The 26474-nt window shown below is 34.0% G+C and overlaps 1 protein-coding gene across 2 annotated transcripts in view; it reads right to left on the reverse strand.

Annotated features, from left to right (window-relative positions):
- The window catches only part of LOC101737074 (uncharacterized), a 240073-nt gene that overhangs the window by 100770 nt on the left and 112829 nt on the right, over positions 1–26474 (reverse strand). The window contains exons 1-2 of one of the 2 annotated variants that reach the window (XM_004929973.4): positions 22130–22279; positions 1981–2122 (exon numbers count right to left, since the gene is read on the reverse strand). In XM_004929973.4, coding sequence (XP_004930030.2) covers positions 1981–2122; positions 22130–22209 — 222 coding nt within the window. In that variant the 5' untranslated portion in view covers positions 22210–22279. Of the gene's footprint in view, positions 1–1980; positions 2123–22129; positions 22280–26474 lie in introns of those variants that run through there. The other variant, XM_038010911.2, reaches the window with a different exon arrangement.

Consider the following 26474-nt stretch of genomic DNA (forward strand, 5'->3'; position numbering starts at 1 on the left):
GTTAGAGAATTGCTTTGCAAATTACTGTGCTTTTCACTTTAACTTAAATTAATTTAATGAATTGATAATCAAATACAAAATTGATTCATCTTTTGCACAACGAAAATTGGCTTAGCACGATTTACTTAAGAGTAAGATTCACATAAGTGCGGTGCATTTTAGTTAATATGAATCATTGGCAATACTAGCTAATACTCTTAATACTTGAGGACATCGGTATTTTTTTTTTCTTTTCTTACACTAATTTGTACATTGGTTACTTATTTGATTTGTCAAACAAAACAGTCGTCTCTTATTCAATCTCTTTTTCTTTAAAACATTACTAGACTCGCTGTGTGGTTTTACACAGGTTGAATTGTAATTAAGAAAGATTTAAAGATATTACGTTTGTCGAGGGAAAAATATGCTTGTGTCATCTTAAAGAACTAGTCAATTTATAGATTCCTGTGTATGTAAAATCACTAACAAACGGTTCTATTTATTATAGTAGATATATTTGGGGCTACCCGGGTCATGTCATTTACCATGTTAAGCTGTATTGTGTGCTAATCCAGGTTATAAACTATTCTTCTGCGAAATTGCATCCATATCTGTGCCGCCATTTACCCGACTGAGTAACAAACATTCAAAGATACAAAATTATTATTACTAAAATAATTATATTATTTTGAAATCGAAACACAAACCTAAATTTTACAATAATCAGTATAACAACTAAATGCTGTAGGTTTTATATTCGATATTATTTCCCAGGAGGGCAAGAATTCAAAATACTCTTCGTGATTGATGGGTTGGAAAGTATTATACAGACGTCCATTATGCTTGGACGCCTTGTCATTACATCTGACACAACGAGCTTAAATAAGAAATTTAGTCTTCAGTCCATCGCACCAATTTTTTTTTGTAGAACCATATATTATTATGAGAACCAAAGTGAAATATCAACGTTTCAATTTACCAGATCGTCCAAATGTGTTTTTTTTTTCAACATTTTAATGTATCCTACTGAAAATTGCTAGACCTCAAAATCCAATTATTAATTAGGTCATCTGGTAGTACGACCTCTTGTGAGTCCGCGCGGGTAGGTACCACCGCCCTGCCTATTTCTACCGTGAAGCAGTAATGCGTTTCGGTTTGAAGGGTGGGGCAGCCGTTGAGATCTTAGAACTTATATCTCAAGATGGGTGGCGCATTTACGTTGTAGATGTCTATGGGCTCCAGTAACCACTTAGTACCAGGTGGGCTGTGAGCTTGTCCACCCATCTAAGCAATAAATAAAAAAAAGGTCAGTCTATATGAAATTAAACGCAAAAGACAAAAAAATATTTAAAACAAAAATACACGATCTTCGGCACAACATTCAAATGTAGACGAAGTCTATTAATTGGTCGACAACTATTAGCCTGATATGATAATATTATTAACACCACATACTTTGAAATAACGCGACTTATGTTTTTGAGTGTAATATTAACTGGTATTTCCGTGAAGTAGAGCGCTCTGCCAAAACCACATTCAATTTCAAAACAATGTCATCAGCTAGTGCATCTAACGTCTCGATCAGCGAGAACGTGGATGCCTTAATTTTATTAACCTGTCTAGCAACAGACTTCTTGGCTTGTGCAACAGTTTAGATGAAGATTGCTTTTATTTGATAAACGATTGTTATGAAAAGATCGTTTTTAAAACAGTGACATGAACCTATATTACTCGTAACACTAATTAGGCCATTAAAACATATGAGAAATTCCTCAATGATATTCATAAAAATACGGAATAGAAAATGTGTGTTCCGAGAACTCATACCCTTTTTAAGAATGAGCTCAACTCTGAGTAAGTCTGAGTACCTGGCATTAGTGCCATCCATGAGCAACTATGACCACATACCGTCAAGTGGCTGCCTATCTTAGCCTGTCTTAATAGGCACCAAAAAATACATTAGGTGATTTGATAAAATTTTATCATCAATACTCATCTTACCTTATAAAGCTTATCCTTTTGATACCATACGTCTTCCTCCTCTTCCTGAGTGAGTGTTTGCGACAGGTTGTCGCGTGACCGCGATAATATTCGACGTCTAGACACCATTTCGCTTCCAGTCACTGCCTCGAACGGGCCTAAGCTGAAACAATAAAAGTATACAATGAACATAACAGAACAATATGCCCTAAATACATTTTGATATGTTGCTCAAATTAAAAGGAACTTAATAATAACTAGAGGTCCCGCAGTAGTCGAAATTCGACTATAATTAATTGGAATTGTATAATAAGTTTGTACACTATTATGATTATATTTTATACTTCTATAATCACATATTTCGCCAAGACTACACTATAAAAAAATATTAATAAAGACAAACAATATTTAATCTATTCTCAATTTGACCACAGACGTAAAGAACAAAAGTTTGACAATAAATAGTATGCATGCGTGTGTGCGTCAGATACATGGTATGTAGTGTGTGTAATGTTTTCTTTATTGATTTAATGTATCGTTTATGCATTATTTAAAAAAAATATTAGCATTGTGCACTTCTTCTCTATATTCTCTATAAGTGTGAAAAATTTCATACTCCTCCGTCCGCGCAATTTTCCTAAAAAGGGATACAACGTTTTTGCTTCACGTATTAATATATAAATAATAAGCCTTTATTGCTGTTTTACGTACTAATTACTAACATAATAAATTACTTAATAATAAATTAAATTTAAATGAATCTTATAATCAATTATTCCGTTCGGCGTTCGGTGTGGTTTTAAAAACAGCTTGTCTCTCGAAAAAGGCCTCCTCTAAAGATTGCCAATATTCTCTATTTTTTGACCATTCGACTCCAATGCGGGCCGGCTACACTCTTTATTTCATCTTCCCAACGTTTTGGCTGTCTTCCTTTTTTTCTACAGCCGTCCCCAAAAATGACCAAGATTGATTGATTTAAAGATTGAAACGGAATTTAAATTGGTTCAAATAGTTCATTAATATCTGATATATTTACGATGAAAAACAGTTCAGATTTTTCACGTCTGTTTGTCTATTCCGATTATAAAAATTTTTTTCAACGTAATAAGAATAAATCTTAATGACGAAAATGTGATAGCTAATAATCGAAAATGTGTTGTGACTGATTAAGGTGAAGTTTCGACTATTGTTCTAATATAATAATATAATATAATAGTATACATAGATTTCTTCAAATAAAATGCATAAATGTAGTATAGTATAATAGTTAAAGTATATTTTCAGATTTTGAGACCATCTCTTCTTTGGATTTCACTACATGTCTTACTTGGCAGAATCATAATGCATTTGATAATAAAACTATGACCTCTTCAAGACTTCTAAAGCTGCAAGATCGATAGATAACTTCTTATTAACTGCAAGAAATAAAAGATAGACCTGCCAATCGTATTATTTATTCATTCAAATTAATTACGTAATTTACTAAAAAATACCACGAACAACTCTAAAAACTGTATTACAATATGTAACAAACAAAAAAAAAAACAAATATAACAAACACGTGTAGTAACTTCGCGTGACTCGTTACTACAATTTACTTATTATTCGTGAACTCAGGTTATTCAATATCTTCGTGATAATTAGCTTATAAAACCAATAACGTTGTGCAACTTAATTAATGAGACGACAGACACGTGCTTACCGAAGCAAGATTAAAAAAAAATATCGACATCCACGCTTCGCCCCATCCCTGCGTAATAAAAATTTAGAAACGTTTTTACAGTTTCCGTTTATTGCCAAGTACGATCCGGCTCTAGAATGATCTTCTTCCTACTGTATTCCCTAAATGCTGTGTCATGTGTCTTCTTCTTTATTTCAATACTTTTCTGGTATTTAGGGGTATCGTAAGTTTTTTTTTATTGCTTAGATGGGTGGACGAGCTCATAGTCCACCTGGTGTTAACTGGTTACTGGAGCCCATAGACATCTACAACGTAAATGAAATATAAGTTCTAAGGTCTCAACGGCTGCCCCACCCTTCAAACCGAAACTCATTACTGCGTCACGGTAGAGATAGGCGGGATGGTGGTACCTACCCGCGCGGACTCACAAGAGGTCCTACCACTAGTATACCACTAGTCCACTAGTCCACACGGATAGGTGCCACCGTCTACTACGAAGTAGTCATACGCTTTGAAGGGTGAGACTCCGGCTTTTTTTCCTAAGGTACCCACCTTATTCGTCATTCACGCTGTACAGCGGTGTACCATGCTGAAATCTATCATCTATCTTTGCAAAATTTCTCTTGAACAACCCAAAGGCTATCATCTTTAACGGCCGTCTGGTGTAGTGGTAAGTGACATGGTCACTACATACGGGGGTCGCGGGTTCGAATCCCGCCAACGGAAAGATATTTGTATGATAAATATAAATGTCTTTTCCAGGGTTATGGATGTATATTAAATATAGGTATATGTATGTGTATAATAAAAATCTTGTATTTATTTCCGTTATCTGGTACCTGTAACACAAGTTCTTTACGAACTTATCACGGGACCATTTAACGTGGCGTGATTGTTAGTAAATATTTATTATTATTATTATTATTATTTATCATCATGCATAAGCACTAGCTCCTACTACTTGCGATCTACCAATGAGCTCCGCATTAACTGCTGTTCTTAGTTTCATTTCAACTATAATGACCATATCACTAACTATGTATATTGACTAGAGGTCCCGCAGTAGTCGAAATTCTACTACAATTAATTGGAATTGTAAGTTTGTACACTATTATGATTGTATTTTATACTTCTATAATCACAAATTTCACCAAGGCTACACTATAAAAAAATATAAATAAAGACAAACAATATTTAATCTATTCTCAGTTTGACCACAGACGTCAAGAACAAAAGTTTGACAATAAATACTTAGTATCCATGCGTGTGTGCGTCAAATGGTATGTAGTGTGTGTAATGTTTTCTTTATTGATTTAATGTATCTTTTATGTATTATTTAAAAAAAATATTAGCATGGTGCACTTCTTCTCTATATTCTCTATAAGTGTGGAAAATTTCATACTCCTCCGTCCGCGCAATTTTCCTAAAAAGGGATACAACGTTTTTGCTTCACGTATTAATATCACTAACTATATTGATACGATTGTCAAACTTTCTACGGACTTGTAACACGTAACCGCATTATAAAACCGAAACAATGGGAACAGTGAAAGCTTGCCTATTATTACCATTCGCGACTGGTAACATCCCATCGTCGCCTTGTTTTATTTATTCATTAGTTCCATTGATACAGTTGTATAGTTATTATTTACGATTGGATATGATTTGTTTTTAGCCTAAAGGTTTTTCTCAAAAATTGCATGTATCAAATTGAATGTTAAGTAAAATACCTCAACACAAAATGTTATTTAAAGTTAAATTAACTAAATAGATTTTATATAGTATAATTAACTTTGTTTTTGCATACAGTAAAGTGGTTATATGTAATAAGTATTTTAATATGATCAATAATTTATTTTTAAATGTCCGGTATTCAGCAAAAAAATGCAATGCGATCTTCGTCATCTTACAAGTGTATATTCTGTATCGGTGTATCGGAGCACACTAACTTATGGCTCTTCATTGTGATAGCTGGCGCCCACGGACATTTTTTTTATTGCTTAGATGGGTGGACGAGCTCACAGTCCACCTGGTGTTAAGTGGTTACTCGAGCAGACATCTACAACGTAAATGCGCCACCCACCTTAAGATATAAGTTCTAAGATCTCAGGCAGAAATTCTGCTTCACGGCAGAAATAGGCAGGGCGGTGGTACCTGCCCGCGCGGACTCACAAGAGATCCTACCCCCAGTATATCATGACCTAAATACTATCTCCCAATTTAAGATGGCTAAATTATATTGTCTCAATTGTATGTTAGTGGTTAAACGTCTCTAGCTGCGCGTCAAACAGGATAAATAGTACTTACTACATTACATTCGCAATACAACACAGGGTACGCATTAACATCAGTACAAAAAAAAAATCCAAATAGGAAACGTAATTTTCTCTTCCAACGATATCGAGTGAAGCACCTTTGTCTTCGCTGCTGTGGGTAGCGTCTTTAATATTTAACAAAGCGTTGGCTTAGCTTCCTTCCGAGACTTAACAATGCGTGGCATTGAATTCGACATTGGCGCCCGCGGTCCGTATCTAACGATCGCCGGCGGTTCCTCCCATTCATTGCTCACGGTTTGTTTATCTTGGGATTAGCCAAAACTATGTGCAATCTTTCAATTTGCTGTTGAAGCATCGTTAATTAGAAAAAAAAAAACTGCCTGATTTGAAAAAAAAAGCGTTGGTAATATTTATATACCTGTGATATTTCCTTCTTTACTTGATCGGTTTGTAACTTCGAATAAAATTTTCCATTATAATCCGAATTTTTATATCTGTCTTAAAGCAATTGTCATTTGAAATATGACATATGAACCACCAATGGCATGCACCAATTCAATGCGATTTTTTGCATTTGTTTAAAAATTAAGTTATTTATTTATTTGTTTTTTTCTAGATCAAGTATACAATTATCATTATTAAACAGTCTGAAACGTAAATATTTTAGGCTGTGATAAGAAAATAAGAATATATTAATAATGATCTCATTAGTATCAATAGCTGGAAAGTCGAGAGCAATTTTCCGTGACAGTTTTCTGAAGAAACTTACCTTCTACTCGAAAGTAGTCAGTCATTACGCATACACGCAAATTATTATAACTGTGTTTGCTTTAGAAAGTGTAACGATTTTCAATGGTGTGCCATTATATACAACGATTTCGAATACGGTTATTAGTTTTATATTCTCCATCTACGTACTGAATATGATGCGTTCGGTAAGGAAATAAAATTTAAAGGAAATAATCAACCAGTAAATTAATGTATTTCATATTTCTACTAGTTAATACTCACTGAACTTATTGGGCACAAAATAAAGTAAAAATCAGTGTGAAATAAAAACAATAACTAAAACTAAGTCTTCAATTTTTTTTTGTCTATACATTATTTCGGATGTTTCGATTAAATTTATAGTTTTCGTGGTCACGGACGTCTATCGTATTGTCCTCCGAAATTGGAATATTACGCTAACTACCGTCTAATTTTGAATAAAAGACATATTATCTTGTTATCTACTTGATTTTTTATCACACAGAAAAACTTAATAGTGTGCCGAGGTTTGGCAATTCTGTGACTTCAGTTTACATATTCAAGTTTTTTTTTTATTGCCCTTGTAGGCAGACGGGCATACGGCCCACCTGATGGTGAGTGGTTACCGTCGCCCATGGACTTCAGCAATGCCAGGGGCAGAGCCAAGCCGCTGCCTACAAGACGAGAGGAACCCAGCTTTAAGATAACCACTAACCATGTTCTTAAATTTAGGGTAAGCTAAGGTAACCCCAATTGCTTGACGGTAAATAAGGCAAGGACGCTAGTACTAAAGGGTTAGACAATGTGGAAGTAGTTGTTTAAGGTAGCCGATGTCACGCACTTACAGCTTCTGATGATAACCGAATAGAATATTAACGTATAAGATCTTATCAATAAACATCCATAATTGGAGATTCCGATATAGAAGATACAATCGAAGACACCTGAAACCGATTATTAAACCTCCGTAACAAAACTGACGGTACAACACTATCGCATGATTAACTCTGCTCCAATAAATACTGCGTTACAGCATCACGAGATCTAGATAGCTTTGTTTTCGCCGTGCGCGATCTTATACCGATAGATGAAGTTTCCTAGAGTTTCTCTAATTGGGAACAATAGTACAGACGTTTTTGATGTAACAGTCGATTTAGTATCAGGAAGTGAACGAGATAATGTTTCGTGATAAGTTAAAAGAAATTATGTAACTGCTAAATCTTTTTACAATCTATGCAGTTAAAAATAAGATTGTGTTTAGCCATTACTACATCCTTCCGTAGCTACTGCAATACGTATACTAAAAGATGACATAACTTTGTAAATTATTTCCTTTTTGTATTAGAGTTAGAACTATTTAACGGCATTCTTGAATTTATTTCTTCAATTAACTGAAAGTTTCCGAATTATATTTATAACCTAAAAATTAAAATTTTTGACCCAGTAAACAAAGTTACAACGAATTTACAATTACGAACGTGTACTTTCCACTGACGTAATTAAAGATTTCACTGAGCTTCATGAGACTAAACTAAAAATTATAGTCCAAAAAGAAATTATATTATTAAAATTTCTCCGAAATTCTATCTAGCGAATCGATCCATCAAAGTCAAGCCTAGACGAGCGTTCGACTATTCCTCCGAGTGCTTCCTAGGAATCAAATTATCATGATAAACCAACGAACTACGGTGACATTGCCAAGTCAACACGGTCGCGTGCCCGATCCGTGATAACGGGAGCGACACAGCCTTACGTGCTAATGCGAATCAAGAGTAGGATCTTAAGAAATGGTCGCTTTGCAGATGTTTACTGCTAGATGTTGGATGGAATTAGGAATTTAGACGACTTGAAATATTTCTTGAAAGCCTTTTGTGGGCTTTCGGTTTTTTGGAAAAGTTTCAGCTCCTTAAACAGATTGTATGCAATTAGTTCGCAATAAAAATAGACAGTATGATAGTACCCTTATGCAGCCACCAAAAATTCCTAATATCAGCACTTAATATCTTAATATAGGGAACTCTAATGACATATGACTGTTTTATATATGCTTTGTATTGAACATATATAAGACGTGCCATTTCTGTTCGATTCAAAAGTATGAAAATAGAAAATAATATGTTTGTAAGGATACCTCTCGCGAGACATAAAAACACTTTTGTAAAGTCTATATTAGTGCTAACGACAATTATAAAGGAAGCGGCTTGGCTCCTCTACCCCGGGCATCGCTGAACTCCATAAGCGACGGTAACCATTCGGTAACTCACCATCAGGTGCGGCATTATGCTCGTCTGTCTACAAGGGCAATTAAATTATAAAAATTTTTTTTTTAAAAAAACTGACAAAAATACGCTTTTATAGAAAATCCAACTAAAAAATAAGAAAAGAAATTTTAATAAATTACGATTAAAAATAGTGTAAGAAAAAATGATTTTATTGTAAAAAAGCGTGGGGTGCATGGTATAAGTAGTTATAAATATTTTATGAACAGATATGAGCAGAAGGGTTATTTTGATAATATCCTGAAAAGCACCCCACGCTTTTTTACAATAAAATCATTTTTTCTTACACTATTTATACCAAATTTCGAGTTAATCTGTCAAAATCATGTTCAAAGTTTCCGTTACAAGCATACATGCATACGCCTGAAGCTAATAAAAGCGTATTAAAAAGACATTCAATCAGTGAACAGCAAATTTTAAGCCGTGGATCTACAGAGCAATACTCGGTGGGAGATCAGTTTTGGAGCAGTTTCCTATGACCTGGTGACCCTCTGACTTGACGTGTAGACAGTCGTTGATTATTTGCTCCGCCGACTAACTGGACTATAACAGTGACATAAATACTAGACGCGCTGCCCACTAGTCTGGTCTTGCAGTCTTGATTAACCATAGCCGGCTGAGTAAACAGGCCCGGTGCTCGTCCATTGAGATTAAATTTAGAAAGCTGTTCTTCCACTGAAGACTGTGATGTGAATCGGCTAACGATATGGTTGGAGGGCACGACTGTAGAGCATAAATGAAATGTTTACTAGAACATACCGTGAACCGGTCACAATTTGTTTTGAAATCTCTATATTATAAAACAACTAATAAATACGTCTTTCTGTTTATAAAAAAACGTGTTTGTAAAATTAAATTTTATTATGTTAACAGATTTATATTTAGATTTAGATTTGAATTCATCTTAAATGGATATCGACACAAAGAAACCGTCACACACATGCCAGGTTATTAAGACGTGGTCGAAATCTCTGTTGTATTACATAGAATATATCAGCTATCATTAACAATTACCAAAATCTATAAACCACCTAATTTTTAAAAACCTTAAAATTTAAATTAAAAATAATAATCGTAAAAATGCTTTTTAGTAGAAATTGTGTTTCCGTTACAACAAACCTACTTCTTTCGTACTTCTTTAGCTATCGTCGTGTTCGTATAACGTACGCACATACATAAACGAGGAATGTATCGTAAATATACATAACAGTAAATAAATACGTCACAGGACACGTTCACTGGGATCGGTGGCCCAGTTCGTAGCGAACGACGAACACGTGCTTCGAGAGATGAGAACATGACGACTCGATATAGAATAAATCGATTTTCTTTTTAAGTAATCGACTCACTCAATCTTAAAAACTTTCTTGGCAAATTAGACATTGTTAGCCTTATTTGTATGAATTGATTTTAAATGAATAAGGACGAAATTCTGGAATTACACTGGAATTGGGTTTGTCTTATCGACGCCTTTAAGATTACTTGCTTGGTTAGACGCTTCTGCTAAAATTTGCTTTTCTAGCATTCCCCGGACTTGGACACAAATATGGATAGATTTTTTACAAATATTATTATACTTCTTTTGGAGTTTTGGGGAAAAGAGATCAATATTGTATTGTATATGCGTGTGACGAAGTAGAACATAATTGATTACGCTAAATAAATGCAGCTTCTTAAGCGAATACAAATACATTTATGGTTTATTTTACTTTTTTGTACTTTTTAAACTAGTTTGAAATCTAATGCTTATTTTGTTCCGTAATTTATAATCTTATAAAATTTGTTATAATTCTTTGTATTACAAGGCAGATAATTATTATATATCATTAAATATATTTTATTATCTATCGATATCCCTGTTCTGTTATCCCTAGTGCTAGTCATTACGGGAGTCGCTTAGTGGAACAGGTTTCAACTCTTATTTTCTTTGCCACGATACGTGGAGGCATTCCCCGCTCGATCGCTACGGTACTTATAGGGCTGATAGATAACAACTGCCTAAAATATTATTAAAATAATACAAGATTTTAACAAAGAAATCGTTTTCGACAAAATGAAAAGAGTATATCATCAATGTAGTCGAAGTTAATAAAATAGGCATCATAAACGATAATTCAAAAGGTACTGGTCATATTTTGATAAAATTTAAATAGGATCACTTGAGAAGCACTAGTTTTTAAATACAAAAAAGAAAGAATCATCAAAATCGATTCACCTAGAAAAAAGTGCTGAGTTTTCTGAGGTTTATTAATATATAAAAAAGTAGACGCAGTCTTCTCTTTTTTTTAAGTATTGGTTAATATTTATATTTAGGTTGGTAATAAGGAAGAAGATTGATGTCACAACTACTAATAATTTACGGCAATCGCAATTTCCCTATTTTGTTTCAGACAAGATAAGTGCACCAAAAATTTGTCATTATGGGAGGCATTTAGATACAACTTGAGCTGATAACCAATCTAATTGAAAAAATGTAATTTATGCAATGTTTTAGCGAAAAGAACGTGCTACTTGTGTTGAAGCTACGAAAGAAAACGACGACGTGAATTTTTTTGATATTTTTTATGAAAAAAAGTCACAAGAGAATATCATAACAAAAACTATTAAAATTGGATGCCTAAAGTGAGCAGGACATGTATTTAAAATAGGAAATACTAAAATACTGAAATAAATACTATACGACAAACCGGATGACCGCATTAATCGTGGGAGGTCCAAACTCAGATGGTTATATGTCGTAGAGCAAGACCTCAAAGGAAAAAGGAATTGGTGTTAAAATTTGGAAGGAGAAAACTATGATTATAGGAGTCAGAAGGGACATACGGGATACCAGACTAATACTGGGCTGTAAAGTTTAATATGATGAAATGTGCTGGAGATTCAGGCTTAAGTAAGTTCAGCGGCGTCTAGTAGTGCTTGCTAATGACTTTTCACAAAGTTTCACTTTTGGATCTACTTCAAATTGAAAGTATTCGTTTTGCACCCAAAAAATGTTATATTGACGAATCGTGTAAACAGGAAAATGTTTTACTCGTCTTCAAGATTCTTTAAAAATCTGCCGTCTCTCATCAAAATTTCTCTTCCTTGATCACTTTTTCTTCTTCTTGATTATGCTAATATTTAGATTATTTAATTATTCTGAATTTATTATTGACAAGGCAGTCGATCACCTCAGCTAGTGGTTTTTTTTCCTACCTATACGGAGCTCAAACCGGATTGGTGCTAACACTGGCTCTAGCAAGAGCCGTGCTTCGCAGAATCTACCACCGGATCGGAAACGCGACCCACTGAGAAGATCCGGCGAGAAACTCAGTGGGCTGTGGGTTAAGAAGTTACCGTCACTATTAAAAACTTTTTAACTAAGAATACCTTTTTCATACAAAAAAAAACATAATAATCCTGATAAAGTGGACCGTACATGTTTTTTTTCTTGACTTATCTAAAACCGCCCCGATGTTACGTTATTCAATTAATCGAATAGTGAAAACTATCAGCCCTAGTCTATAAGAGCACGTGTCACGATGTAATCTCTGGACAGTTTGTTCGCTTTTTGTAACAGACGAGTGTAATACGTAATTAATGCTTATTAAATGAGTTCAATGGCGGAGGATTACGAGCGTCTTTTGTAGATGATCCGTGTTCTACGCGCGTTAGCTGTTCTTTAAATGTTTTTGAGAAATGAGCTAAAGATTATTTTATTATTTGAATGTTTGGCTTTAATGTGACGATAAGTTTGTTCGCCTAGTTTCGTCTTTACTGTCATATTGTATAAGTGAATTTTTACTCTATATACTATATATACATAGGTACGTAAGATCGTACATTACATCTTATCATCTAGTAAAGTGCTATTAATGTTGGTTTTTTTTCATCCTTTCCAAAGCAGTCGAAGCTCCTCCGCATCTCAGAGTAGCAATAGCGCCACATGTCAGCTGATTATTATTACTCTATTGCGAGCATTACAATATTTACAATCAACATTACATATTAACAATTTTAGTATCACCATTTTTATTGTTAAGTCTTGGACTAGCGATTGGGATATGTGGTATTTAAAATATTATGTTCGGAATAACGGAAATTTGTCTTGTACCATTACAATGCATATAAAGTTTTTTTTTAAAATCAAAATGTGTGGTGCGTTTTTGTTTTACTAATAACATGAATGTTCACATCATAAAACTTTTTTGCCCAAAATGTAAGAAAAACTCAATTTCGTCAGGGCCTAGAGTTGTATTACCAACTTTCTTCGCTAACTAACAAAACCAAGGCTCCGAGTGTCGAAAGCAGTTAACATTCAGTTGAAATTGCTACAGCATTCTTTAAAACTGTTTTCCAAGTCAAATGACACCGCTCGCGAACCTAATTGCATTTTTGTTTTGTAAATTTGTAAATAACGTAACATCCTCACCTTCGACGGCCGAAATTGAGCGTTATCTCAATTAGCTTAAGACGGACGTTCACAGACCGTTTCTCAGTTTCATCACAAAACAGATTTCGAGAGTCATAAGCCATTGATGATTAGATGCGTTCTATTTTTAAAAGAACACATTTTCGCAACGGCCTGTACGTACACGCACACACGAAAATATTTACACATTTGGTTCCGTAGCAAGAGCGAACTTTATAAACGAAGATTATTGTAAAGAGCAGGGTGTCAAGTTTAAGTAAATAATGTGAATAATTTCAAATATTATATGTATATATAATACCCGGTGATAATTCCCGGTCCTATCAAACTATGCGTATAGCTAAATAAAATAATCTGTATAACAGTGAACATTTTAGTATAAATATAAATAGGGAATATGAATATTATAAAAGGTTTTTTTTTTTTCTGTAAAAGCTGCTTGTGTAATAATAATATGTACATAACTATTTAAAACCGAACTCAATAAGAAATCTGATGTACACTTGTATATCTGAATATCGTCGCTAACGAGTTTTTAAGTCTTGTAAGGTTGTCGTGAAAGTAGTTTTTGACAGCTGTCAAACTGACGTTTTGATAAATGTCATTTTCGAAATATTTACACATATATACCTAATTTTAATTCACAAAAAAATACGTGTATTTCAAAAATATAACAAAAGTTAAAATGAATTAGATAAATGAGGATTGCAGTTGAGAAAAAACGAAAAACAGAAATATTTCATGGACAATTTGTTTATTTTATAATATATGCGTTTTATTTTGTACACTAAAATAAATAAACGCTATGAATAACTATTACAGCAATAAAACGACAAATTGAGTAGAATACCACAAGAAAAAGATCCCAAAACGATGATTTTTTGTCTTCATTAGCTACAACATTGCAATTTACTCAATCTTAATGCAAATAAATAATTCTTTCGATAATTTGATATAACAATATCAGTACCTAAAACCCAAGCCACCACACTTACATAAGTCAAAGGTCATTACATTTAACTGTGGGAGTTAGAGCTAAGCGGAATTAGACAAGTAATATACACTCATTATGATTATTGCACTATTGTGTAAGCCCTTTAAACTAACGGTGGGAGATCGGCGACTTTATCCAGCTAAGCTAATAGGTAGGCTTAGAAAAATCTATTGTTTAAGATTAGGAATTAGCACTTCGAGTAATACTAGCGGGACATACGATCACAATATACAGAATAACTAACAATATCTTGTGTTTATTTCTGCTGCATATAAAACAACGATGATTTGTTTGATATTTTCTCAAACTTTATTTTTTTTATGAGCATAAAGACGTATATTTTTACTGCAGCCCTCTCTGGGTCGGGTTACGGGTATTTTGAAAATGAAGGCTTGTTCTTTTTACTTTATCTAGACACATTTTATACATTAGTGAAATCGATTTTAATATATATTTTTTTTATTCCTTAGATGGTTGGACGAGCTCACAGCCCACCTGGTGTTAAGTGGTTACTGGAGCCCATAGACATCTACAACGTAAATGCGCCACCCACCTTGAGATATAAGTTCTAAGGTCTCAGCATAGTTACAACGGCTACCCCACCCTTCAAACCGAAACGCATTACTGCTTCACGGCAGAAATAGGCAGGGTGGTGGTACCTACCCGTGCAGACTCACAAGAGGTCCTACCACCAGTGATTACGCAAATTATAATTTTGCGGGTTTGATTTTTATTACACGATGTTATTCCTTCACCGTGGAAGTCAATCGTGAACATTTGTTAAGTACGTATTTCATTAGAAAAATTGGTACCCGCCTGCGGGATTCGAACACCGGTGCATCGCAACAACGAATGCACCGGACGTCTTATCCTTTAGGCCACGACGACTTCAACAACGAATGCACCGGACGTCTTATCCTTTAGGCCACGACGACTTCAATAATAACGACTTTTTAGATTGAAGTTGTCGTGGCCTAAAGGATAAAACGGTTCACTCGTATTACCTGATGCGACTACGTCGGTTTTCAAATCCTGTAGGCAGGTACCAATTTTTCTAAGAAAATACTCTTTGAAGGTGTTATATTTAACTTACAATGTATAAAAATCTATCACTATGAAAGAATAGTTCTGTGTTCAAAATTAAACCCGCAAAAAAAAATGGCGTATTGTATGTAAGCCAGTTTAACTAACTCCCGCCACCTTGAAGTTGAACATTATTCACATTGAGACTTCGATTTCAAGTATCAAATTTGGTGGTAGCATTATACTTATTTGCGGCTTATATGGACTCCAATGACCGTCTAAGCTGTGGACAATAATTAAATCTGCATGTTTACAATAAAACAAGACCTAAATGTAACAAAACGTAAACAAAAGTGTGCATTTTAAAGATTTTAAATAATCACTCTTGTTCATCTACAGCAGTAATTGTGTTTAATTGAAGGAAACGTAGTTTAAGACAGTTATATGTATATTGCGAAATCTGTTTTAATAATCTCTGAGGTGTAGAGGATTTCCTTGAATGCAAAATTTAAAAAGAACATAAGAAAACGTTGCAATTGTCATTAGATCTCTAGTTTTTTTTTGTATTAACCGTGAATCTTATTTTATTAGGCGACTTCAATAAAAAGGGAGGTTATAAATTCGATTTTTTTGTAAGTTACCTCAGAACCGATTTTGATGATTCTTTTTTTATTTGAAAACGAATGCTTCTGATGTGGTCCCATTTATCAAATATTTATCTACATCTGATCAGTAGTTTTTAAGTTTAATAATAATTAAGCAAATTTAGCTGTCGAAGCCAGTACATTGATGCTATTCTCAATTGTTTGGTCGCGGTATGCTTTTGTCCATGGGCGATGGTGTTTTCTCACTATCATGTGGGCTGTATACATTCTGAGATAAAAAAAAAGGAATTTGTAAAACCACAAACAAATACATTGTTTCAAGTAACACACTTTTAAAATGTAGGTAGGTACTGCGGTTTTAAAAATAAGATTCATATTGGTATGAATTTCAGATAAACATCTTCCTGTGTCCAAAAAATATAGTCCGTGCATTAAGTATTACATTTGATCATCTTTATTTTCCGTTGGTGTAAGTTACAAATATACTAAATTTAGATTTTATATCAAAAAAATGATTAAAAACTAGATTGTTCTTTTTGTTAGTAAAAATTTTTTTTTTCTTTACTGACAGTCACGCCACGTTAACTGGTCCCGTGGTAAGTTCGTAAAGAACTTGTGTTACAGGTACCAGTTAAGGGAAATAAATGTAATATTTTTATTATACACATACATATATTTAATATACATCCATAACCCTCGAAAAGACATTTTTATATTTATCATACAAATATCTTCCCTTGGCGGGATTCGAACCCGCGACCCCCTTGTGTAGTGACCATGTCACTTACCACTACACCAGACGGCCTGTATACCTACTACTTTGTATACCTGTAATAACAATGTGTTAGAACAATGTTAGCTGTTTGTTATTGCACAACATTCAATTTTAAATCATTGCTTTTTTTACTTTTTTTTTTATCTGAAAATTGATTTATATAAATATAATTATTGTTCTTTTCGTTTCGTTAGCTACGAAAACGCTAATCGCTTGTGCCTTGTAATAGTCGTGAATAAACAACTGCGTTTAACGGTACCAAACGTGTGTAACGTACGGACGCGGCAGTATTCATAAATTTAATTTTAAATGATTGCCATCTCCAGTAAAGCTTTAGTTACGAGGCTTTCGATAATCGCCATGCTTAAACAAGCATCGATTAACTATAAAAACCCGAACTGAATTAAGCAAATTTTGTAGTTATCTATATATTATTAATACGTGAAGCAAAAACGTTGTATCCCTTTTTACGAAAATTGCGCAGACGGAGGTGTATGAAATTTTCCACACTTATAAAGAATATAGAGAAGAAGTGCACAATGCTAATATTTTTTGAAAATAATGGATAAAAGATACATTAAATCAATAAAGAAAACATTACACACACTACATACCATGTATTTGACGCACACACGCATGCATACTATTTATTGTCAAACTTTTGTTCTTGACGTCTGTTGTCAAATTGAGAATAGCTTAAATATTGTTTGTCTTTGTTAATATTTTTTATAGTGTAGTCTTGGCGAAATTTGTGATTATAGTGTGAGTATAAAATACAATCATAATAGTGTACAAACTTACAATTCCAATTAATTATAGTCGAATTTCGACTACTGCGGGACCTCTAGTTATAAATTCATTTACAATATATTTCGTCGGACATCAATGCTGAAATTTCTGACAGTATATCCATTACTAAATTTTAAAGAAGCCGTCGTATTATCACCTTTTTTTATTTATTGCTTAGATGGGTCGACAAGCTCACAGCCCACCTGGTGTTAAGTGGTTACTGGAGCCTATAGACATCTACAACGTAAATGCGCCACCCACTTTGAGATATAAGTTCAAAGGTCTCAAGTATAGTTACAACGGCTACCCTACCCTTCAAACCGAAACGCATTACTGCTTCACGGCAGAAATAGGCAGGGTGGTGGTACTTACACGCGCGGACTCACAAGAGGTCCTACCACCAGTAATGCTTTATAGTGTGTAACCATTCAGGTATATAAACGGCCTTATTTAAAGTGCTTCAGCACTACTGTATTGTAACTAATTATACCTTTTTACACAATAAGCCAGACCTCCAAACTAAATGGACGTATTATTTCAACTCTTATAATCTATCGTGACCAGACCACACCACAGCTTAATCAACATCTATGTACGTGCGACCACGTCAGATCATTTTACTAGCGAAACCCAAACACAGTGACGACAGGTCATCTTGGTCTAAGTTCAAAGATGGGGCCACGGGCAGAACAGGTTCTAAGTCCACGCATTTGTCACGTAAGTTATCAAATTCTAGTATCGCGTTATTCGCAAGTCACATCACATTCTATACGAATAACGTTACATGTACACAATAATAAAGTTTGTAGTGATTACGTGCTCGAAATATATTTTGTTGTTTTTGGCAAAAAAAAAAAAACAAATGAGGTTTAAGTTTATTCTAGAACAAATATGGACGTTTGAGGTTTATTCCGAATGGTTATAGTACTTAACGCGAGAACTCACAATATGTCATACTAATAGTAATTACGCAATTAAGAAATCGAAATTAATTTACTACTAGATGTCATTATTTATCATCTATCTTATCTGAAAATCATTATAAAATATGTGTTAGAGTTGTATTAACAGATAAATGAGAGGCTATCTGCAGCATTCTTACCCAAGTACAGTCGTATCTCACTAGGTATATGTGTAGACCGAGCATCTTCCTGACTAAGCCCTAACTACTAGATGCATATATTCATTTGTCACTACTACTAATGAATTTTTAAGCAAATACTAAGCTTCACAGGTAAGATCTCTTGTGAGTCTGGTAGGACCTCTTGCGAGTCCGCACGGGTAGGTACCACCACTCTGCCTATTTCTGCCGTGAAGCAATAATGCGTTTCGGTTTGTAGGGTGGGGTAGCCGTTGTAACTATACTTGAGACCTTAGAACTTATATCTCAAGGTGGGTGGCGCATTTACGTTATAGATGTCTATGGTCTCCATTGACCAGGTAGGCTGTGAGCTCGTTCATCCATCTAAGCAATAAAAAAACACTTAACTAGGAAAAATACAAATCCTTTTACTACGAAAAAAATCTAAACCAACAGTCAATATCATCACAATGAGAGGGTAGTTTCCCTTTTATATTATTAGTAATTCACATTAAGATAATCACACTTGTAATTGGAAATTGTAATTGTAATTAAAGCTTGTAATTTCCTTCATCAAACCTTCTATAACTGAGCTTACAGTGGCTTATACGGTTCTCAGCAAAAATTACAAAATACCTTGTGCCTAAAAAGGACGATAAAGTCACCACATTTTTATTACAGGCATAAAGCCGTGAGAACACAATATTACGAGACTAAACCTACTTAAAATCTAGGTTTTATTGTGACCAGTTCTTAAAGGTTACACTGGAATTTTGGTATCCTCATTCTATTTCAGTATATTACTACTGACCTTAATGCGTGATTTCTAATTATTCCCATGATATTTATTTACAGATTTAGCACACAAAGTGCTTTACAGTAATAGCCATGAATTGGCACATCAAATACGATGGTGGTATTAAATCATTCTTAAAATATGCCCTTGCGCACAATCCTCACGGATACTATATTATATTGATAAATGAAATTAGCATATAAAGGCGATAGAACAAAACGCTTTTACAAAAGAAAGTTTAAAAGTGATTAGTGTACACACTTGGGTGAGTCGACGGCATTTACCTTCCGCGGACAATTACCGTCCAAAGACCGTGGAAACTAGCGTATTAATGGACGCATTAATTGTTGTTTTACGTAACAAACCTATGAATAACAGCGTTGCTTTAAAAATACATTTTTAATTTAGTTTATGTGGGAATTTCGAGGCCAGTGCCATAATAGAAATCTACCAAAAAAAATATGAGTCTTGAGAGCACATATTTTAACAGTTGACACTCAATAAAATTACGAATAAAGGAACAATTTTTTTGATATTTATTTTGCGCGTTAATATTTAACTCCGCTATGAAAAAAAATTTAAATAGTACTATGTTGTTATCGCCGCTTTACCTTATATAAATTTAAAATAAATACATAGAAGTTCTCGCCTAAGTTTATTTGATTGTTTTATTAGTTTTCATAATGGCATCGAGATCAACATTATATTTCATTTTTAGGATCTAAGCATAATTCAGCCTTTATGTAATATATTAATATTAATTTAATTAATAATAGTTATTAATTAATAAACAGCCATAATCTCTTTCTTATTTTATTTAAGAGATTTATGTTTTTTGAATTTTCCATTGTCAATTTTGCGAAATTTAAGACTTTTTTTTGTCTCCATCAAGTCACCAATGTCTGGATCACAGTCCAGCGGCTGTCAATCGTTGAGGGCTGTATTCAGACAAGGAACTATAAATTTATAGACAATCATTACTTTACTTTGAAGTTTATGGTAAAAGTTTTCATTCTAATCGAAATTTTGGAAACAGGATCCCAGACTAACTACAGATAGCTTAGATAGATCCGTGGTGAAAACAAGCATGAGGCCAACAGACTCTGTGCTCGGTAAGCTGGTTCATATAACATGATCTTGGGAAGCATTTTTTGTATATTATCTAGTTCTCAGCTTGTCCAAATTTTTATTTCCCTCTTTGTTAGAAGAATATAAATTTAATTAGCTAGCGGTGTTAATAATTTATTTTTCGCAGCTTAGATTTTTTGTTTGAAGTCTCAACTTTAAAGGCAATTAACCGATGTTTGAAGTTATCCAAACAATAAGAATATTTAATATAACACGCATTTGCTCAACCTCTCTAGTAGTTAATATTAAGATTTCGTTTATACTTCTGCATTTTAAAGGAAACCTAAAACTAAAATTAAGTGTGCCTCATATTAAGTGCTGGCGTCTGTCTGTATTTGCTATAAAAAATGAATAAATCTATCGGCTCCCGGACGTAGACTCAAAAGGCCACCAAACGACATATTTTCAACACTTGTATTAATTTACATAAAACGAAAACCAGTTAGATTACGAGCGATCTTCGTAGTTTGGCAATATTTATGGGAAATATTAAAATTTTTATGTATAGTCACAAACATTATTAAGATACATGATCCGTCTTATCTGCGCTAAAAGGACAATATTGACAATAGATTTTTTTTAAGTGTTTTTATTGGCTATAACAGGCGAGTAGTGTAAATTTCAATCAAGCTGCCAACTGATAAACTGAAGACTTAGAGCTTTTCGAATCTCTTGCTAGAGACACTCGACTCCTGGCCATAAAATAAGTTAAGAGCTTTGGATTTTGATAGAGAAAGATATGTTATAAGTAACTATCAAGCAAACATTTATTTTATATTATTTCTTATGGTATGTAACCAAAATACAAGCAGAATGTTTTTATTCTTTGCTCAACAAGTGGATGATCTCGTGGGTTATCGGATGTTAAGTGTTCACTGGAGCCCATAGACAACAACTAGACGCTACCCATTATGAGACATGAGTTGTATAAAGTCTCAGTTTTTACCACACATTCCATCTATGATGCATCTTTTTAATATAATATTGTATATTTTACTTTTAAATTAAAATGAATCCAAGGAGAGCAGGTTTTTATAGCATACAATCATCCGTTTATGTACTAACATACACTATATACACAAAACAATTATATAAGATCGTAAAACGGATTACTGTTAAAACGTGAAAGTAATGAAGTGAAATTTCGGACGAGCACACTAACACGGCTCAAAAAAACATTTCACTTTTCATTTTGTTTTGATATTTATTAAAGAATTAGCGACCCGCCCTCGTTTCGCTTCGGAAACTGTAATCTATTATTGATTTCTCCACTATTTAATGGATCTTATTATGCATATAAACCTTCCTCTTCAATTACTCTATCTATTAAAAAAAACCAAATCAAAATCCGTTGCGTAGTTTTAAAGATTTAAGCATACATAGGGACAGACAGATATAGGGACAGAGAAAGCGACTTTGTTTTATACTATGTAGTGATGATAGCTTAAAAAGTTAAATTGGTCATTTATCAAAGCAAGGATCGCTGATACATCTATCTATAGGCTTCAAATGCAGTGGGTATCGTAAGCTTTGTAGAATTCGAAACGACGTCAGAAAAAGGGCTGGAGAATTTTAATAATCGAACCTTGGAGTTGACATGGAAGACGACCTGGACAGTGTAGACTTTCTATTCAGTCGAAACAACCTGTGATTCCGCAAATCCATTTTAATCACAATCTCAGTCAACAGCACACAGAACGCACGACCACTCACGAAGCACAGACATTCGCAACTAATTCTTAATTAGGAAATTATTGCGATCTTATTATCATAAAAATTTCAGGTTTAGCTTCACAAAGACGGAGGTAATTAACATTGTTGTGTTAACATCCCTTTCTAGCGCATAGTTGCATGACTCGTGCGAAAGTAATAGATATATTTTGATATTTCGTAAATTTCAGGTGCTGTGAACGCACGTTCACCATTAATTATAAATGTTTTTTTATTTATTTATTTGTTTGTTGTAACAATTCGGCTATAAAAAGGGTTGCGATAATAATTGTAGGCATTATCAAGGGCGTCTGAGAATTACCACAGAGATTGTTCCGTGGCGTAAATTTAGCTTGATCAATTAATTAGTGAATATGCTGTAACTTTTAAATGGGTTTACACAATCCTCAAGTATTGTACATTCTAAGCAAATTTTAGACATAGCGTCAAACCTTCTGAAACATGAACTAGCAATGTGTTGTTGGCTATTTACATTTATGCACATATTGATACCTATATAAATTAATAAACGTGCAACAAACCTAAGGAAAGGTGCATAAAGGCATGCCTACTTGGAAAGGCATGATATTGAAGTCGTTGTGGCCTAAAGGATAAGACGTTCGGCGCATTCGTATGTAGCGATGCACCGGTGTTCGAATCCCGCAGGCAGGTACCAATTTTTCTAATGAAATACGTACTTAACAAATGTTCATGATTGACTTCCACGGTGAAGGAATAACATCGTGTTATAAAATTCAAACCCGCAAAAATATAATTTGTATAATTACTGGTGGCAGGACCTCTTGTGAGTTCGCACGGGTAAGTACCACCTCCCTGTTTATTTCTGCTTTGAAGCAGTAATGCGTTTCGGCTTGAAGGGTAGGGCAGCCGTTGTAACTATGTATACTGAGACCTTAGAACTTATATCTCAAGGTGGGTGTCGCATGTACGTTGTAGATGTCTATGGGCCCCGGTAACCACTTAAAACCAGGTGGGCTATGAGCTCGCCCACCCATCGATCCAATAAAACAAAAAGAGTACTTTGAGAAGCCAAATCTATATTTTCACACTCGTCTACCTTCGCAGGTCATTGCGAGAAAAAAAAAAGAGTCTGTCTCTGATTTTGTATTCTTACACTACCTTTCATAGCAATACCTAATATGGTCTAATTGAAATCTAGGAAGTGTCTTGTGTAGATTCTTACCTAAGATACGAAGCGGCGAGTCAGATGTGTTATGGCTTACGTGGGAGGGATACAATAGGAATCATGCGTAGCAACATTCTATTATGTCATTTTTGTAACTTACCCACCGACAAACTTGGTTTTACCCAGACTTTGAAGGACATTTGAAATTTGACTAGAAATTCCTTGTAAAATAATATTTAAACAACTATACTATTGACCTGAATGACGCCAAGATTGATCACATAAAAATGTTACGGGCCGATCCCGGGCCAAATTAATTATCGGCACAATGTGAGCGCGAAAAACCAAACACAGTGTATATTTACGATACGGACCTTCTGAAATCATAGAACGGGTTGAATAATTTGTTTCTCTATAAATTTACAAAAAAATATATTACCTCAGTTCAATTGGTCAGATTTGCACAAAAACCGGTCTTAACACTAAGAGGTGTTTGTCCTTTTCAAGGTCTCATTAACCATAATAGCAATTAATGAACAGTGAATGATTAGTATATCAGTACATTCTACTTTTTTACTGCCTTTGCATGGACAGCAACAAGGGTCTCACTGCTACTGAGGATACGGCGATACTGGAAGCACTATTTCACTGTCTACCATAAAATACATTCAGTGTGCTTAGCTCGTGTTTTTTAACGTCCTCAATAGCGTAAAAGTTAACTCAAATATGTATGGAGTTAGAACGTTTGCCTACCTCTGCCGCTAGGGGTGCTGTTCCAACTCCATACAAATTTGAGTTAACTTTTACGTTATCGAGAACGTTAAGAAACTCGCACTAAGCTCACAGTACACAAGCCTCGTTTGAAGGAAGAAAACGCTTCGTAAGACTCCAGTAACGCTAAAAGCTTCAATAGGCATAAAAGAAAAAGAAAAAAATCGACAAAGTATCTGAGTCTGTTTCCTGCGCTGGTTTAAATGGGTACATTGCTCCTTAAGCAAATCCAAATAGTTTTTGTTTATTATATTTATAGACTACATTAATACGTGTTGTCACACTATTTGATACCTTATTTCAGAAACTTCTTGTAGAGTTATGGCCTAAAACAGATTTACTCTGCGAGTATCTTAATTCAGTGACATTTTTTTATTTAACTTTAGGCTTAACTTAACATTTAGTTTTTTTTATCGCTTTATTGGCTTATGACTCACCTGGTGTTAAGTGGATTCCAAAATCCATAGACATTACAACGTGAATGTGGTACTGCGACAAAAGTCTTAATTGGATTATGTTCTCACCGTATATCGGGAAATACCCCAGAAATAGGCAGATTTATGGTAAATACCGCTACGTATAATACGCTCTACTATCGGGGTTACTCAATTTAATATTTTTCCGGATTTGGATTTTAATACAGAATAATAATATTTTACATGTATTTTTTTAAGTAACATTGACATCTCCAAAATATGCTGTCTTATACCTTAGACCACGAATACTTCTGAGCCGCCTTATACTAAAATTGGATTGTGGTAATCAAACAAAATGTGGATGAAATTTAGACTTTAAATTTAATTGTAGACTGCAGGGTTCACGTTGTGTTTTTCTACGAGGTCCGGTAACAACTTAATGCCAGGGCCGTGAGCTATGTCCATCACTACATATACAACGTAACAATATTCATAACTTCATTTGTACAAACTGACTTTGATACTGTCTGAGTGAGTGATGTATTAAGTGTAATATTAAGCCCTTTACGGCTTAATCTCACTTTTATAACTGTCATTATTACCGAAGTTTCAAATACTACAGTTTCCTTGGTCACGGATAGTCGAGTTGTTATTTATCGACATTTAAATATTGTGGCTAACTACCGTCTAATAATTATAATAAAGCAATTTATTGACAGTTACGTTTCTTTTCACGCAGAAAAAAATAACTAATATTTTATTGAGGTCTGGCCGTTTGAATTTAATTTTATGTAGATTTTTTTTTTGTAATGTTAGCAAGAACTATTTTCGCGCAATAGTGTCACAAGTACGCTTCAGGCACACCGTTAGCGCTTCGTGTTTTGAATACACAATGCTTTTTTACCTTTCGGTAGTGGTATAACTGTAGTGAATTCTTTTAACTGGGTGATCGGTTTGTGGGTTTGAATATATTTTTTTCTTCTTTTTATGTAGCACAATGGTTGGACAAGTAAGTTACATTTTTAAATAGTTTTACCAGGGACCAGAGGTTCATAGTGTGGTTACTGCGTCTGAAAGTATCGTTTAAATAGTCTTCATCAATTTTACAATGGTCCTTAGCATGATGCAGTGGTTTGTCTAATCTCCTAATTACTGATATCGATGCTGACTGCGATCTAAGCTGACTAATCCGCAGCCGATAGGCCTTTTATCTTAAAACTATTCATAGACACCATCACTCATATACAAAGGTAGTTGAGTATTTAGTCCAAAATCTACATAACTACGAACATAAATTAATTTAAGAAGTTATGCTTTGTTGGATCTCAGTAACATATTTGATAAAAAAATATCACGCATCACAAATTTTTTAAGAGCTCGGCGACTGTGCTCTGTAAAATATGTAATTTGACACGCAAATGTCCAGCAATGCTCCAACGAATTATTAGTAATGTTATTGTTTTTATTTCAACATTACATGGTATTTATTTAATCTTGAAACTACGATAGATATTTAATAAATTTTATTGTAAGTTTATAATAATACTAACGTTAGGGCGAAGCTGAAATAGCCTCTCAAGGCTATCAGCATAGGTAGGAAAAAAAAAAAAAAAAAGAAGATTTGTTTGTTTGTTTGTTTCGAATAGGCTCCGAAACTACTGGACCGATTTGAAAAATTATTTTTCCATTAGAAGCCGACATTGTCCCTGATGAACATAGGTTACTTTTTTTTTAATATTTTTTTATTTTATTTTTTTGGTTTCATGTGTGTTTTAATGTTTCCGAAGCGAAGCGAGGGCGGGTCGCTAGTAAGTTTATATGTTTTAATTAATTAAACATTTTAATTTTTGAACAAAACGATACATTGAAAAGAATGAACGGATCAC

This window comes from Bombyx mori, chromosome 5, assembly GCF_030269925.1.
Source record: "Bombyx mori chromosome 5, ASM3026992v2".
NCBI classification, from domain to species: domain Eukaryota; kingdom Metazoa; phylum Arthropoda; class Insecta; order Lepidoptera; family Bombycidae; genus Bombyx; species Bombyx mori.